The sequence below is a fragment of the Rhineura floridana genome, chromosome 1, assembly GCF_030035675.1.
Source record: "Rhineura floridana isolate rRhiFlo1 chromosome 1, rRhiFlo1.hap2, whole genome shotgun sequence".
Taxonomy (NCBI): Eukaryota; Metazoa; Chordata; class Lepidosauria; order Squamata; family Rhineuridae; genus Rhineura; species Rhineura floridana.
This window is the reverse complement of record NC_084480.1, coordinates 117,358,358-117,375,595: the sequence shown is the minus strand read 5'-3', so window position 1 is coordinate 117,375,595 and position 17,238 is coordinate 117,358,358. Positions and strand designations below refer to the sequence as shown.

General features: G+C 41.5%; 1 protein-coding gene across 12 annotated transcripts in view; it reads left to right on the top strand.

The window, feature by feature from the left end:
- Window positions 1-476: 476 nt before the first annotated feature.
- FREM1 (FRAS1 related extracellular matrix 1) overlaps window positions 477-17,238 on the top strand; it is a 151,110-nt gene continuing 134,348 nt past the window's right edge. For 10 of the 12 annotated variants that reach the window (XR_009763176.1, XM_061630186.1, XM_061630171.1 and 7 more), the window contains exons 1-2: window positions 477-804; window positions 9,366-9,833. Coding sequence is in view for 10 of the 12 variants with exons in the window: in XM_061630186.1 (XP_061486170.1) it covers window positions 9,603-9,833 (231 nt within the window). In the remaining 2 variants the exon portion in view is untranslated. Of the gene's footprint in view, window positions 805-3,111; window positions 3,160-9,365; window positions 9,834-17,238 lie in introns of those variants that run through there. The other 2 variants (XM_061630151.1, XM_061630179.1) reach the window with 2 other exon arrangements.

The window sequence follows — 17,238 nt, the reverse complement described above, 5'->3', positions numbered from 1 at the left end:
TATAAGCTTGTTCATACTGCTCTTCCATTCGAATCTGAGGTCTTTGATGTAAAAAGAGTGTTTTAGTGTCTTCATACTTGAATCTGCAAGCTGAAAGCCATCTGTAACCATGAGAAATTTGACACTGATCACAGAAATTAGACTAGCAACTTTACACATTGTGGCTACTATGTGGCCAGCATTTTAAAACCACGCCACATAGTAGAGTCGCCAAGTGGCAGCTCACAAGTTCCCCTCTGGGCGTTGAAATTTGCTGTTGAATCAAGGAATATGAAGGTATAAAAAAAAGTGACAGACTGACAGAAGTTGGAGTAAGGTGGTGGCGCTAAGGAGTGAGCAGCACGCCCTGTTTGGCAGTGTGTCGCTGGGAGGAGAGGTAGCCCCAATGCAGTCAACTTGCAGGAAGAAAAAGGGAAGTTCTAGGGCCTGCTGCCAGAAAATAATTGCTCAGTGTAAACACTTGAAGGCATCTTTAGAATGTCCTCATCGTAGAGAGTGCTGAAGCTTTTGTATTCTGAAGGTTTCAAGCCAGCAGCTGTCTAGCAGCCAGCCATGGCTGAGAGTCATTCTTAATGTGGAGGTTTAGTACAAAGAAAAAAATACAAGTAAGCTGACCAGAAAGACTGGAATTTCAGCTCCCCCCCACTCAGCCTCCTTGGATTTCTTCCTGTTTCCCTCTCTCCCTCCCTCCCTCTCTAATTCTGCAAGTCCTTTAAACCAGAGATTATTGGGTCACTGACTCTCATTGTCCTTCCCAAGCGGGTGTCTTCTGGTGCCGGAGCTCCTGAAGGACTACTGTTACCTGTAAGTACCCTTCCTAGTTCTTCCCCCTTTCTATCTAATAGTTTCATATATAAATGGGACAGTATAGAATACATCTTTTCAGAAAAATGTAATTTCTTGTTGTGGATGTTGCAAAGCTTATGATACCGTGCTTGTCATAAAGGATTTCCTAGTAATGTAATTAAGAGTAATACTTGTTTAGAATGGGGTATAACTCTCATCGGTGACAATGCCATTAAGAAATCCAGTTAATCAATATTATCTCATTGCATGATCTCTTTCCTGTTTCACTTGTTTGTGTAGTAAGACCAAATTCTCCTCAGAGCAGTCTGCCTTGAATAACAGACACACATCCATAGCAAGCTTTTCTGCTGTCTCCATGGCAAATTGTGCTTCTGTACAGAAGCCCCAGAGTCCTGGAAGAAGAAATGCCACAGGCTTAATAATGCATTTGGCACCAATAGCTAACAATCTTGAGCAGCACGATATCTGACAGTCGTTTCCTTAAATTTAACAGGATATTAAAAGAATGGCAGAAATGCTCAGTAATCCTGGTTTTTTTTAAGGGTACCACGATATATTTACTGGCAACAGTTTAACAATTTAGCATGTCCCAAGGGTGTGTGGGGAGGGAGGAGGATAATTTTAAAACTTAATGAAAAACACCCTTCTCTCTCCCTCTTTCAACATTTGCAACCATTTCTGGAAGCAGTATGACACACTGCTTATTAAACAGAAAGGGGGATATATGAACTGTACTTAAGATAACATGGAATGTATTTTAAGATGCCAAATCCTCATGAGCTTTGTCAAATATTTAGTGGAGGAATTTGTCTTTTATTATTAAAATAAGGCATGGACTACAATCCAGCACACAGGCTGCATAATATCTCATTGACTTTTTAACTGTATTTAGACTGCGATCCTAAACACAATTATCAGGGAGTAAGCCTTGTTGAGTAACTTTTGAGTAAACACACTTTGGATTGCACAGCACCCTATTTGTGTAACTGGACATGATTGGCACCATTGGTTATAAAGTACTTTTTCCATTTGAAAAGGTTACTGACAGAGTAACTACTGATTCCTGTCAAGCTCCTTTCTGCCACGTGTCAGTAGGAAATTAATAGAAATCTTTCTCAAATATTTTGTTCAGTTTTAAAAAGAGACATGATAAAACACAGATTTATAAGGTTTCCTTGAAGTATCATGTTGAGCAACAGAGGTTAAATCTAGCAGTACATTTCATGACTTGCAGAGGCCATCTGGGGCTGAGATGTAGAAACCTCTGCTTAATATATTATTTTTCTGTAACATATCAGCTGGCTCCTAGCTTTATTGTTCTCTTGTAACTTTTCCTTCTTTCAGAAAGAACAAACGTTTGTAAAACTGCTTTTTAGGCAAATTTAATTTTGTTTTGAAGGAGGGGGTTACAGTCAGAAACAACATCTGGAGGGCCGCAGGTCCCCCAGCCATGAAATAAACCAGGGGACTAAACTAACAGGAGCACAAGAAACATTTGCTGCGGTACTGAGTTATAGTTATTCAGAACGGAGATATCAATGGAATACACTACTTTCAATAGGCCTGCTCTACTACTGGAAGAGCAAAAGCAGCATCGGGAGGTGTGTTCAGCTCACTAATGAGCACAATATATAATATTACTAATGAAGTAGGTCTGTATATAAAAAGGAACACGACTAATTGGTTCATTAATTGGTTTTCAAATGGCAGAAACATACCAGAAACAAAATATTTGTTTGTTTGTTTTCTTACCTTTATCTTCCATCCTTCTTCCATCCTGGAACTCAAGGTGACATACATGTGGTTCCCAGGCAGTCACCCATCCAGGCACTGATCAGCCGCTTAAGTTCAGCAAGGTGGTAGTGTTGTGTCTTTCTGGGGGGAAAAAGGGAATGACTGGCTTACACAAATGCCTCTTCAGAAGCATAATGGTGTGATGAAAATGGCTCCTTACCACTATCTTCCTTGGTTTTTAGAGCAACATGCAGGATGATGACTGCTCTGTGCCCTTCTTTCCATTTAAGCTGTCTGTTAACAGTACTGTAGTTAATTCCTCTAAGCACAACCTGATGGCTGAAGTGCCTTCACAAATGGCAACATGAGCCTCTGCAAAGGATTTAGCAGCCTGCTGTTCAGCTAAAACCTGAATAGGCAACATTCAAGAGGCTTTTAAAACACTTCCTAATGAAACATCTTAGTTCGCCAGCAACTGCTATTACAATAGTGCCTGTGGCAGTCTGTCAAAGGGTTCTATAAAAGCTGGCTGTGTGGCTAAACTGTTGTTGTGTTTCCTTTGATTTTCAGATAAGCGTTAGCTGCCTGAGTATATGAAGTCAACAGAGGCAAGTTAAGGTGATCAGTGCTCTTTCACAAGAGTTGTGGGTATCAAAAGCAGGCACAGCATGCCATGCGAAAGGGTTTGCAAACAGTCTTCTTAAAAAAATTAAAATAGTCCATTTACTAGAGTTGGGGACATGCTTAAAAATAACTTGGGGAAGGTTTCTCATTTATTTATTTATTATTACATTTGTATCCCATCTTTTCTCCAAGGAGCGCAAGGTGGCATACAAACATGGTTCTCCCTCCTCCTGATTTTATTCTCACAACAACCCTGTGAGGTAGGTTAGGCGGAGAGACCGTGACCCAAGGTCACCCAGTGAATTTCATGGCCAAGTATCTTCCCATTTGAGCTTGTTCAAGCTCTGCAATTGTCAGGGGAGTCCCGTCTCTTGGTCCTGCTACCCTCACAGGCACGTCTGGTGGGAACACGGGAGAGGGCATTCTTGGTGGCTGCCCTCAGGCTTTGTTCCGAGGAAGGTTAGACTGGCTCCCTCCCTGCTGTCCTTCTGTCAGTAAGTGAAAACTTTTATGTTCCAACAAGCTTTGGAACTGACAGCAAGGGCTATTAATAGGGTGCTGATTTGTTGATTTTTATTTTGTTTTTTAATCACTATGTTTTAAATGGGTTTAATTCTATAGATGGTTTAATTACATGTTAATTATAACTTTCTGTATGTTTTACTTATATATTTTTAACTGTATTTGTTTTAATTTGTGTAAGCCACCTTGAGTCCCAGTTCTGAGGAAAAGGCAGGATATAAATGAACAAAATTAACAGGGATTTGAACCCTGGTCTCCTAGGTCCCAGTCCAACACTCTAAACACTACATTACATCAATCACATGCCACCCTCCCTCCCTCCCATTTCATTTCATTATTAGTATTAGTATTTCTGCAGCACCATAAATGTGCATGGTATTCTACAGAGAACAGGTTTCTGCCCCAAGGAGTTTACAATCTAAATTTAGACACAGGGGAAACAACAGAGTAAGGGGAGGGAAGGAGAGACAGGGGTAAACAGGGAACCAATAAGATGTTTCAGTTAACATAGAACTGGTGAATAGATATTCAGGCCCATAACAAGAACTTTATGATTTGTCATTCAAAAATATATTCTACAAGTTACAGATTTCTCTTTGGAGGCAATCCTGCGCTTCCTGGGAAGCTGGCTGAGGAGATGGAAGATGCTGTAGACCACCTTCTCTGTTGGCACAGAGGGAGGTCCATAGGCAGAGGTCACCCTGGTGCAGTGGTGGAAAGCTCTACTGCTTTATAGGGGTAGTCCTCCAAGGGTGGTAGGGCAGAAACAGGGTGTTTTTTGGTGTTTGTGTATGTGGGTGGGTGATGGGGGAGGCCTTTGATCTACTGGATCAATGGCCTGGAAAGGAGGCCATTGACACTCCCCCCCCCCCATGCCCTGGATCTGAAGTACTTATTTTCCCTCCCGTTAGTGTCAATGGAAGGCAAAATGGAAAGGATTTGTACATTTGGAGGATGCAGTGAGAGGAGGCAAAAGGGAAGTCCCATTGCATAAGCAGAATGCCACTTGCGCTGCATTGGATGCAACCCTCTTCTTTGCACACAGTCCTCCAGACCAGTTATGAACACATGCATTTCCTCTAAGGCACTCACCCCTCTGTGAACTTGTTGAAAGAAGTAAAGCATGCTGCACCAAATAATATCTGTGAGTGTGTGCATCTGTGTGGAGTTTGAGTGATTTGTTTATATAAGAAAAGAGTATTGTACCTCTTAACTTCATTGGACTTCAGATGGTCACCCCCAAAGCTGGAACTTTTATTTTTATTTTAACTTTCCTTTCTGTTTGCATGTCCTCAAGGATGTTTTGTTTTTTAGCATCAGAAAACACAGCCTCCCTAAAGTTATACTTTATGTGTGCAAAACTGCTCACTTTTAATGAATATAGGCAGGATTTATAGATGAGAATTTAGGAAATAAAACCAGACTTATGCAGGGCCCAGCTGCCAACCCATGGCTAAATAAGATACTCTGTGGAGTTTATCTTGAAGGGGAAAGAGGTATTTGTTTTAACTGCATATAAAACCGGAGTATGGAATTGGATCCTGTTTGCTTGCTCAGCATTATATAAAGACACTCCAAGCCTTTCAAGGGGGATCTGCTTCTGCTGTGAGCTGCGTGGGTGATGGGATGGGATTCATGGGAAATAGCCTACCTGTCCCTGCCATAGGCTAAACCAGCCTTCGCTAATCTGGTGCCCAACCTGGCTGGACTAAACCCATAGAGATGACTGGATTTTAGTGGTGGCTTTATTATCATTTTTTTACAGCCTTGGTTTTCATACAGGAAGTATGATTACATTATCATCTTAATCTGGAACTCCTCTAAAAGCTGGTTCACACACCCCTTGCCTATTGCAGCATGAAGTCATGACTGCATGCGTGAATAAGTAAGCTATAACAGATAAAACACCACAGACAAAACTTTCACATCAGCCAGGTCTCATCTCAAGTGTAATGTAGAGCCAGTTCACACCCTGAGCTGTGAGTCATCAAGTGATATTAATGCCTGTGTGAACGGAGCCTTACTCATCCATTTCAAGCTTTAGTTTTGCACGCATTTTTAGGCAATTTGGGATGGATGAGCAGTGACATCCCTCCTTTGGTACTGTGGGCAGGCAATATCTTCAGAAAAGGATGTTGTAGAGCTTGAAAAGGTTCAGAAAGGGGCAACCAAAGTGATCATGGGGCTAGAGCAACTCCCGTATGAGGAGTTGGGGCTTTTTGTTCTGAAAAAAGCTGAGCAATGGAAGACATGATAGAGGTGTATAAAATTATATATGGTGTGGAGGAGTAAGTGGATAGGGAGACTTTTTTGCCTTCTCTCATAATGCTAGAACTCAGGGACCATCCAGTGGAGCAGAATATTGGAAGATGCAGAGCAGACAAAAGGAGGTAGCTCTTCAGATAGATTGTAGTTAAACCATGGAATTGGCTCCCACAAGAGGTAGTGATGACCACCAACTTGGATGGCTTTAAAAGAAGATTAGACAAATTCATGGAGGACAAGGCTACAAGCCACAATAGCTATGTTATACTTCCACTGTCGGAGACTCCTGTTGTATTCAGATCCTGATTTCAGACTCCCTGTAGGCATCTGCTGGCCACTTTGAGAACAGGATGCTGGACTAGATGGGCCTTTGGTCTGATCCAGCAGTGTCTTCCTATGTTCTCAGTTGATCTGTACTAAGCTACACATTATGGAGTAACCAAGTCACAGACTCCTGTTCAGTTCCCCGTTCCGCACTGTAATGTGTAGTACAACTTAGCTTATGACATGCAGCATTGTACTGTGAGTTCCTTCTCACCATATTTATTTATTTATTTATTTATTTATTTGTTAAATTTTTATACCGCCCCACTAGCATAGCTCTCTGGGCGGTGTACAACAGAAAGTATATACAATAAAATCACATAAATCGGTACAAAAACATATATATAAAAATCCACAAATCTAAAACCAAATTGAACATATTAAACTAAAATGCCTGAGCAAAGAGAAAGATTTTAACTTGGCGCCGAAAAGATAGCAATGTCGGCGCCAAGCACACCTCAACGGGAAGACTATTCCACAATTCAGGGGCCACCACTGAGAAGGCCCTGGTTCTGGTAACCATCCTCCGAGCCTCTCTATAAGTCGGAACTCGGAGGAGGGCCTTTGATGTTGAACGTAGTGTACGGGCAGGTTCATATCGGGAGAGGCGTTCCAGGAGGTATTGTGGTCCTGCACCGTATAAGGCTTTATAGGTTAAAACCAACACTTTGAATCTGGCCCGGAAACATATAGGTAGCCAGTGCAAGCGGGCCAGAACAGGTGTTATATGTTCGGACTGCCTGGTCCTCGTTATCAGCCTGGCCGCCGCATTTTGCACTAGCTGTAGTTTCCGGACCGTCTTCAAAGGCAGCCCTACGTAGAGCGCATTGCAGTAATCCAATCGAGAGGTTACCAGAGCATGGACAACTGAAGTGAGGTCCTCCCTGTCCAGATAGGGACGTAGCTGGGCTACCAACCGAAGTTGGTAGAACACATTTCATGCCACTGAGGCTACTTGAGCCTCGAGTGACAGGGAAGGATCTAAGAGTACTCCCAGACTACGAACCCGCTCCTTCAGGGGGAGTGTAACCCCGTCCAGAACAGGGTGGATATCCACCATCTGATCAGAGAAACCTCCCACCAACAGCATCTCAGTCTTGTCTGGATTGAGCCTCAGTTTGTCAGCTCTCATCCAGTCCATTATCGCAGCCAGGCAACGGTTCAGCACATTGACAGCCTCACCTGAAGAAGATGAAAAGGAGAAATAGAGCTGCGTGTCATCAGCGTACTGGTGGCAACGCACTCCAGAACTCCTGATGACCACACTCAGTGGCTTCATGTAGATGTTAAAAAGCATGGGGGACAGAACTGACCCCTGCGGGACTCCACATTGGAGAGCCCACGGTGTCGAGCAATGTTCCCCAAGCACTACCTTCTGGAGACGACCCGCCAGGTAGGAGCGGAACCACTGCCAAGCATTGCCCCCAACTCCCAACTCCACGAGCCTCTCCAGAAGGATACCATGGTCGATGGTATCAAAAGCCGCTGAGAGATCAAGGAGAATCAACAGAGTTACACTCCCTCCGTCCCTCTCCCGACATAAATCATTGTACAGGGCGACCAAGGCTGTCTCGGTGCTAAAACCGGGCCTAAAACCCGATTGAAATGGATCTAGATAATCGGTTTCATCCAATAGCGCCGGGAGCTGGGCAGCAACCACTCGTTCCAAGATCTTGCCCAGGATCTTGCACTTCATGGATGGACACTGACAAGAGTACAAAAGCTATTCCCAACATCTTCTGGAAAATGCATGAGATCCATATCTGGAAGACGTTTCTTATCTCCCAATGTGGGAGATGAATAAAAGCTGGTGAAAGGAGAAGTATAAAAAGAAGTGTGGGTCACTTATTTTCATTCCGTCACATCCATAATCAGGGCTGGTTCTGGTATTAGGCAGCATGAGATGACCTTCCTCAAGCAGAAAATCTTGAGGTAACATTCAATGGCAGGAAAGTGCCAGTTCTTTAGTTTATTATATTTTACTGTGTGATTTGGATTTTCTGTCTCTGGCACCAAATGTCTTCATGTAACGTCCAGGAGATCTCTGTGCTGGAACTGACTGTAGGACATTTTATTTATTTAGTTATTATGTGATTTATATCCCACCCTTCCAGCAGGAGCCCAGGGCGGCAAACAAAGGCATTAAGAACACTTTAAAACATCACAAAAACAGACTTTAAAATACATTTAAACAAAACATCTCGAAAAACATTTTTTTAAAAAACCTTTTTTTCAGAAGAATTTTTCAAAAAGATTTTTTTAAAGGACTTTTTACTGGGTGCCCATTTTTTCATTCAAATGGCTTGCATGTGGAAGTCTCTCTACCATGTACAAGCCTTTTGGACTGAGGTGAAAGTGGTTCAAACTAAAAATAATAGTCATAATAATAAAAAATCAAAGAGTGAATATTATCTTGCAAATACATTTACACAAGTTACTAGTCTAACAAAATTCCTATTAGCCTGCCCACCCACCAGTAAATACATGAATTAAAAAGCAAATTAAAATTAAAAACTGCTGTTTATGATCCACACCCTGCTGTAGCAGCATTCTTACGAAAAAAGAATGAAGATACAAAGAACCAGACACCACAGTGCATAGGGAGAAAGATTGTGTTAAGAAGTTTTTCAGAAAGACTGGTGGTTTGTAAGAACCCTAAGAATTATTGTGTAATGTGCCCCATGTTCTACTGTTTCTATTCAATTTCACTAAAATTTCATACCTCTAGTCCGTGTTTCAGTGGCTTCCAATCTGAATTTGTGTTCTTGGTTCATTAATTAAATGTTATGTGTCCCATTTGTGTCCACTGGGTGTCCAAAAGCTAGGACTGGTTCCCCTTTTGGACACGCAACAATGACTTTAAAAATACCTTGACTGATTGGTGCTCAGCACATGGAGAAAAAAACCTCACCAGTCTGGATAAGATACATGGCCCCTAGGCTGCCTGTCCCATACCAGCCTAGCTAATTTGCTGTCTGAAATGAAATGAAATATGATTATGGGAAATGCCAAAGCATGATGGTCATGTTTCAGAAGATACACAATAGCTTTCTTTCTGTTATTTTTTTCTTTCTTCTCCCTTTCCCCAGATTTCGGGAAAAAAATGTGTTCATTGTTCTAAATGCTGGGATTGATCCATGAGCTAATTAACCTGAGGATACTTTGAAAGGCCTCCTGGTCCAAATTTCACTATGCAGGATATATTTCTAACAGAGCACATGTGGGACACTGTAGCCTGATGTCTTGATTAGATGGTGACACTTCTCTGGAAGGACAAAGAAAATACCCCCTTTTTTTAAAGGGGTTACTCCTTTGCTAACCACACCATGAAGGCTTTAGAGAACAGCTGGCTCCTTTTGCTTTTTGCTCTTAATCTGAGAGGCATCTGCTCCTCCTTTGTCAATGTCAACCGCGGGGTGAAAGTGATGAAGGGTCAGTCTATCTTCCTGTCCCAAGAGGACCTGCAGTTTTCCATCCCTCAAGAGAAGGATGCTTGCAAAGTAGAAGTTGTGATGAATGAGCCAATCACACAGAGGGCTGGGAAGCTAACCCCACAGGTATGTGGAATTCAAATTTCATTGCATGGGAATTTTTGGGAACTTGGAGAAGAGGAGGGACTTATTGGGAGTGACTGCTCTTTGGAGAGGTGGACTGGTAGTTCTCAAACATAGCATTAACTTCCATTGTGAGTGAAGTGTGCTTGTTAATTAAAGGCCTTTGAAATGTTTTCCCCAAACCAAAGCAATTGTTGGACTAAGAATACAGTCCCACCTACATACTGATGGGGGGCGGATTTTGTTCACTGTTGCTGAATGAAATAGCAATTTGCCTCCAAACTCTTCTAATATGTGGGGTTTTGGTATTTTGTTGTTATTAAGGAGGTATGTCAGTTGCTTGTTTATGTACATTGAGGCTAAGCAGTCTCCCCAGGGCATAATCTAGTGGTGTAAGAGCCCTTTACTTCATGCAATGCTTCCTTTTAATTCCTCCCTGTGTAATAATGATGTGTCTAAAATGTAAGTGCGGAGCATACCATGGGATTTGTTCAACTTCAAGAATTACCAACAGATGGTAAACACACAAAAGGGGTTTTATGTTTTCTTTCCACCTTATAGCAATAGACATATTTCCCATATCACCTTTCCTCTACTGAATGGTCTAGTGAACTCCCCCATCTGGGTTTACTTGTGAGAAGATAGCAAAATGTGATTGATCTGCTTACTGATACAAAATAGAAGATGTTATGAGAGCAATGTGGTTAATACTGAAAGCAGTAGCCATGTGTCTCCTCTTCCTCTACCCTGGTAAAAGGTCCACTGGTTACCGATCTGCTACCAGGCGAAGTTCAAAGTTCTTGTGCTGTTTCACAAAGCGCTAAATAACTTGGGCCCAAAGTACTTTAAGGTGCACCTGATTCCTTATGCTCCATTTCGATCGCAGAGATATTCTGACTGGGCACTGTAATTCTTGTTCATTGTCTGTCTCATCAGATGATTGGATGCGTAGTTTTAAGAGGAAGCTGAGTTGCTCTTGCTTCCTGCTCTCTATACAAAAGAAGTCCTAGTTTCTAGCTAGTCTAGTTTCCTAGTACAGGTGCAGACCCTACAGCAAAAGTGGTAGCCAACCTTTTTTGGCACAAAGGGCACCTTCAACTTTGGCCTATCCTCCAGGACTACGTGCCAGCAGAGGTGTGTGTCCAAAAGTGGGCATGGCAACCCCAAGCACACACACACACACACAAAGAGCCATACAGCCCCTTCCTCCAAGCAGATAGGCTCATGGAGGGTGTTATTGTCTCCCCCCCCCCTTCAGATGACTTTTTGTGGTGAGTGGACAAGTTGCATCCCCATTGTGGAATGATTGCGTACTTTTGTTGTTGTTGCTGCCACCAAATTCTTGTTGCGGTTGGGGGAGCCACAGAACAGTGGTTCCCAAACTTTTCTCCCCATGGACTAGTTGAAAATTCCTGAGAGTCTTAGCGGACCACAGTGATTTTTCTGCCTGTTGTAGCAATTATAAAGCACTGTGCTAGAAATTATAATTTTTAATTGTACTTTTGTTACTTTTATTTTATTTTATACATTTATATACTGCTTAATCATTTGCACTTCTAAGAGGTGTACATAAAAACCAAAGCCAAATATAAAATAAACAATAAAACAATCATAAAACCAAACACTACATTAAAATGACTGCTGGAACAAGAAAGTCTTAATCATGCCTGAAGTTCTACAAGGAGGGTGCCCATCTAATCTTAGCTGGGACTGGAGAGAGTTCAACAGGCTTGGGCCCACTACCCTGAAAGCACGGCTTCTAGTTGTTGCGAGGCGTGCATCTTGTCTATTCCTTATATATTTTATTTTGTTGTATTACAATCTGAATTTCATAGAAATCAAATTGTAATGCAATCAAGTACAATATGAGATATAAAAGAAGCAATAAAATACAATTATAACTGAATAAGAGTATTTAATATAATTAATATGCTGTCTCCCATCTATTCAACTAAAAATCCACAGACATGCTGCAGACCACCTGAATAAAGTTTTTGGACCACTGGTGGTTTGTGGACCACAGTTTGGGAACTCCTGCCATAGAAAATAGCTGGGAGTGGATGGACCAGGTGCATGAGCTGGATGTTCACCATACCCCTGACCTACAAATTTCACTGCATTCCCTTTCCTTGTTTTGCCCTGGCTGTACCTTTCTTAGAATCTGATATATAGTGGTTCTTCCACCATATCAAATATCACTTTTTAACAACATATGTCCAAATTTCTACTTGATTTCTATGAACCTGTGCAGTATCATATTATTTGAAATGTTTGTGCATGTGCACATGTGATTATGTGGGGGGAAATCTATAAATTACAATGGTATGATTTGTTCATAGTTATCCTGGTGTTTTAAAAGATTTTGTGAACTGTGATTATATCATCTTGTTTAATATGTATAAGTCTCTGTGTTGTATTGAACACAGAAAATTAGTTTAATCAGTTGTGCATGTGTGCACATGTGCAATAAACACCACATGTCCCAATATCTGAAAATGATCATGATGCATTTATTGCACAAATGTAAGGGTTGTATCCATCTTTAGTCATACTTGGAGCAGTCCATTAAAATAAATTGATATGACTAACTTGGTCCATTCATTATAACAGGTCTACTATGAACAGAACTTAGTTGAATACAATTTGCATTGTTTAAAAGCACAGACATGTATTTGGTGCCTTTATAATAAATGATTATTACACCAAGCTCAAACATCTGTGCATGTATAATATCATATACCCAAATATCTGAAAATGATCACCATGTTTTAGTCCCCAAATGATGTAAATTTGGTGCTTTTCTTTAAAAAGCACATGGTTGTTGTCAAACATTGAGCAATATACTGGTAAAACTGAGCATTTAGGGCTATATATTGTGGCTGCTATGTGGAGGCTAATTGAAATAACTCCAAAGGCTTATTACCTCATTTGCAATACTGCAAACTCAACAAACAGTAGGATTACACTTGTCTACGTGTGCCCCTATCCAGCCTCACTTTGCCTGCACTTGTTTGGCATAATACATGTTGCACACACACATGGAGTCCTGTAGGCATATAACCAGTACATGCAATCTCCCCTACACATACTATGATAGGTAAGAATTGTGTCTTATTGAGCTATTAAGACTTTTTGTGAATGTGTTAACAGGCCTCATGTAGCAGACATCACTATGTAATGAGGCATTTATGTGAAGTAGCTCTCTTTACTCCATGCTATAAATCTGCGTTTCCCAGCCTTTGGGTCCCCAGATGTTGCTGAACTAAGTTTCCATAATTCTTGAACATTGGCCATGTTGGCTGAGACTGATGGGAATTGTAGTCCAACAACATCTAGGGATCCAAAGGTTGGGAAAGTCTGCCATATATCATTCTTTGTTGTATGTTTGCAGTGGCATAGAAAGAATTGACTGAGCTATTGACTCCATATGAGTGCCTAGGCAAATGGTGACAGTCACCACCACATTCGAAGTGGCTTATGTGTTGCAGCTGTTATGTGAAACTGGTTTCTTTTTGGTACAAATACTTTCTAGAGGACTGAATTCAAAAGGGTTATTTGCTCTTCTACTCCCAGAATAAAAAGCCAAGACACATAGCTTGGAGGTTTATTTAACTATTAAATAAATAAGCAAACAGTCTGCAATGAGCAAACAGTCTAACATAAATAACTCTTGGCCTTTGATGGGGATACACAGGGATAAGGAACCCTTGGCCCTCCAGATGTTGCTGGCCATTGGCTATGCTTGCTGGGATTGATGGGATTTGTAGTTCAGAAATGTCTGGAGGGCCAAAAGTTCCCCACCCCTGCCCTATCAGACTGAGGTAGAGGAGCTTTCCACCTTGTACCTCACCCTTTTCTGGGCAAGCTTGTCTGGCTTAGGACCAATGGCTAGTCTTTCACCTACCATGACTCTTTATGGCCCTCTCATTAATGTGCTGAGGAGGATCTACTGCATCACTACTACTCCCCTTCCCCTGGGCTTCACGGCTTTGTGTGGGTGAGTCAGGTAAACCCCAAATGCCTGTCCCCTCTAGCCTTGTGGCCTTGAAAAGGACAGGTACGAGGAAGCTTCCTTTCATCTTAACCGATGCCTCAGGGTGCTCACTGAATTTTTCATTGTCATTTTTGTCCTCCCTTGAACCTGAACTGCATCTGCCAATCTGCCCTGCATTGACAACCGCCCTATATCCAGGCTTGCCAACAGACCAGTATGATTTAAGTGAAACAAACCCCAGTCGGGCAAGTTGGGCCAGCAGAGGAAAAAAACCCTACAGCTCCAGAAACTAGCAACCAATGAAGCTCACACTGTGTTCTGGGTGGGCGGGCACAAGAGGAGGCATTGGGGGAGGAGCTGTGCATTCAGTGGCATTGCTCCACCCCCTCTGCACATGGCACATTAGTTTTGCAGCCAGTTCACTGTTCTCATATCTCTCTGGGGCTGGGCGTGAAAGGAACCACGTGAGAAAATTTACCAGCATTCTTCTTAACCAGAAAGTTTGATTGCTTGTTTCAGTCATTTATATGCCACCCTTAAAAATATTTTTTCATAAGGTGGCATGTAAACATAATAAGCAACAATTAAAATTTTTATCCGAGTCAGCAAAAGCCAAACAAATAGTAAAATCAGTCATAAAAAGCCCTTTGAAACCCTATTCAGGAAAACTTGGTGGATTTCCACGGTGAGTACATTTCGCAGCTGCAATGTAAATAAGTAATAGGACAAGGATGCTTCTTATTATGTTTTAGGAGGGAGAAGTCATCTTTCCAGGGAAATCTTTTGTCCATAGTTATTATTTTTGACATCCTTCTTTATTCCACTTCACATGGGATAGTATGAATTGTGAAAGACAAAAGTTGCTGGTCTGACAAGCAAATACATTTTTTAAAAAATCTGAAAACCAACCCTAAACGTTCGAGAGTCAAACAGCAAATTAGGTAGAAAGTAAGCTCGCCTGTTAAGCTGATAAACTATTATGGTAAGATCATGGGATCTGTTCTGGAATGCTGGAAATCTATCCTGGAACATCAGTGTACGAAGTCATGACAGCTTAAAATTTAAATTTTTAACTTTTATTTATTTATTTATTTATTACATTTATATGCCGCCCCATAGTCAAAGCTCTCTGGAAGGTTTACAGCAATTAAAAACAATAAAAACGAATATACAAATTTTAAAACACAAAAACTAATTTAAAAACACAATTTAAAAAAATTAAAAACAATTTAAAAACACATACTAAAATGCCTGGGAGAAGAGGAAAGTCTTGACCTGGTGCCGAAAAGATAACAGTGCTGGCACCTCGTCATAAAGATCATTCCATAATTTGGGGGCCACCACTGAGAAGGCCCTCTCTCTTGTTGCCAGACTCCCAGCTTCCCTCCGAGTAGGCACCCGGAGGAGGGCCTTAGATGTTGAGCGTAGTGTACGGGTGGGTTCATGTTGGGAGAGGCGGTCCATCAGGTATTGTGGTCCTAAGCCATGTAAGGCTTTATAGGTTAAGACCAGCAACTTGAATCGAGCTTGGAAACATACAGGCAGCCAATGCAAGTGGGCCAGAGTCGGTTTTATATGTTCGAACTGTCTGGTCCCTGTTACCAGTCTGGCCGCTGCATTAAATTATTTACCCTTGTCCCTCATCCTATATATCAATAATGAACTGATTCTTTGAGCGCTGACCCTTAAGTAGCCAAAATGGCACCATCTACACACAAGAGGGAGGTCCAGACTTGGGGAACTCCAAGATTGTCAGAAGCACAAAAAATGTTAGAAATGAGATTGTAAGCAAGGAGAACCCAAAAGCAGCCCAATGCAACCTCATAAGCATAGTCAGTGGCCATAGACAATTGAGTTGAGGGGAAAATGGGAGGGGCGGTTGGAATGAATTATCCTGCAGGAGAGCCTGGCTGGACAGCAGGAATCCTGAACAGGAGCCCTACACACACGCACAGACACAAACTGCAATATTTTGTTGCAGGTCCTACTTGTTTTCTGCCTTTGCTCTCTTATTTCTTTTTCTTATTTAGCATATTATATTAATGAAATGTCTCATGAAATAAATTATCCAGGCATCATACAAATAAAAAGAGAATAAAGGCTTAACAATAAAACTCTGCTACAATAAGAACATAAGAAGAGCTTTCTGGATCAGGCTAATGACCCATCTAGTCCAACATCCTGTTCTCACAGTAGCCACCCAGATGCCCAGAGGAAACCCAAAAGCAGGATGTGAATGCAATAGCACTCTACCCACTTGTGATTCCCAGCAACTGGCATGCGTCCAACAGTGGAGGTAGAACAATAGCCTTATCCTCCATGAATTTGTCTAATCACCTCTTTTAAAGCCTTCTAAGTTGGTGGCCACCACTGTTTCTTATTGGAGCAAATTCCATAGTTTAACTATGTGCTGTGTGAAGAAGTCTAACATTCTTCTAACTTTCAGCTTCATTGGATAAAACCACAATAAACTTAAGAGACAACCAGCATAAAAATCCAAATATAAAACTAGCACAATAAAATACTATATATAGAATGGATTAAAACAGCCATCAAATATGTATATTAAAACCAGTAACTGTACCACAGGAATTTAAAAGCAGCTCTTAAAAGGCCTGGGAAAACAGAAAATTCTTGATTTGGTGCAAGCTTTCCTAGTGAGAGTGTTACATAGAAAGGGCCCACCACTAAAAAGATCTTCTCGTGACTTCAGATTGAGGGACAGAGAAGGGCCCCTGTAGATGACCTTAGAGTAGAGGTAGGCACATAGAGAGTAGGCCTTCTGTTAGGCACTGTGGTTGTAAGCTGTGTAGGGTTTTAAAGTAAAACCTAGCACCTTGAATTGGATAATAATAATAATAATAATAATAATAATAATAATAAACTTTAATTTATAGGCCGCCTATCTAGCCAGTGGCCACTCTAGGCGGCGTACAATAAAACATGATAAAATACAATAAACAATATAGCCAGTACAGTACAATGCAAAAATTACAGTATTTAGTAGATTGTTCATATTACAGTTTGTCCAGAAACAAACTGGAAGTGCACTCTAGTCCAGTCCAGGTCAACCTAGTCCCTAGATCTTTCCAAAAACCGTCCCATATTCAATTTATTTGATCTAGCCTTTTCTTAATTTATTATTGATTAGATAATGATATTGACTACCGTGGCGCAGAGTGGTAAGTGGCGGTAACGCAGCTGAAAGCTCTGCTCACGCCAGAGTTCGATTCCAACGGAAGGAGGAAGTCAAATCTCCAGTAGAAGGGGTCGAGGTCCACTCAGCCTTCCATCCATCCGTGGTCGGTAAAATGAGTACCTGGCACATGCTGGGGGGTAAAGAAAGGCCGGGGAAGGAACTGGCAATCACACCCCATATATACGGTCTGCCTAGTAAACGTCGCAAGACGTCAC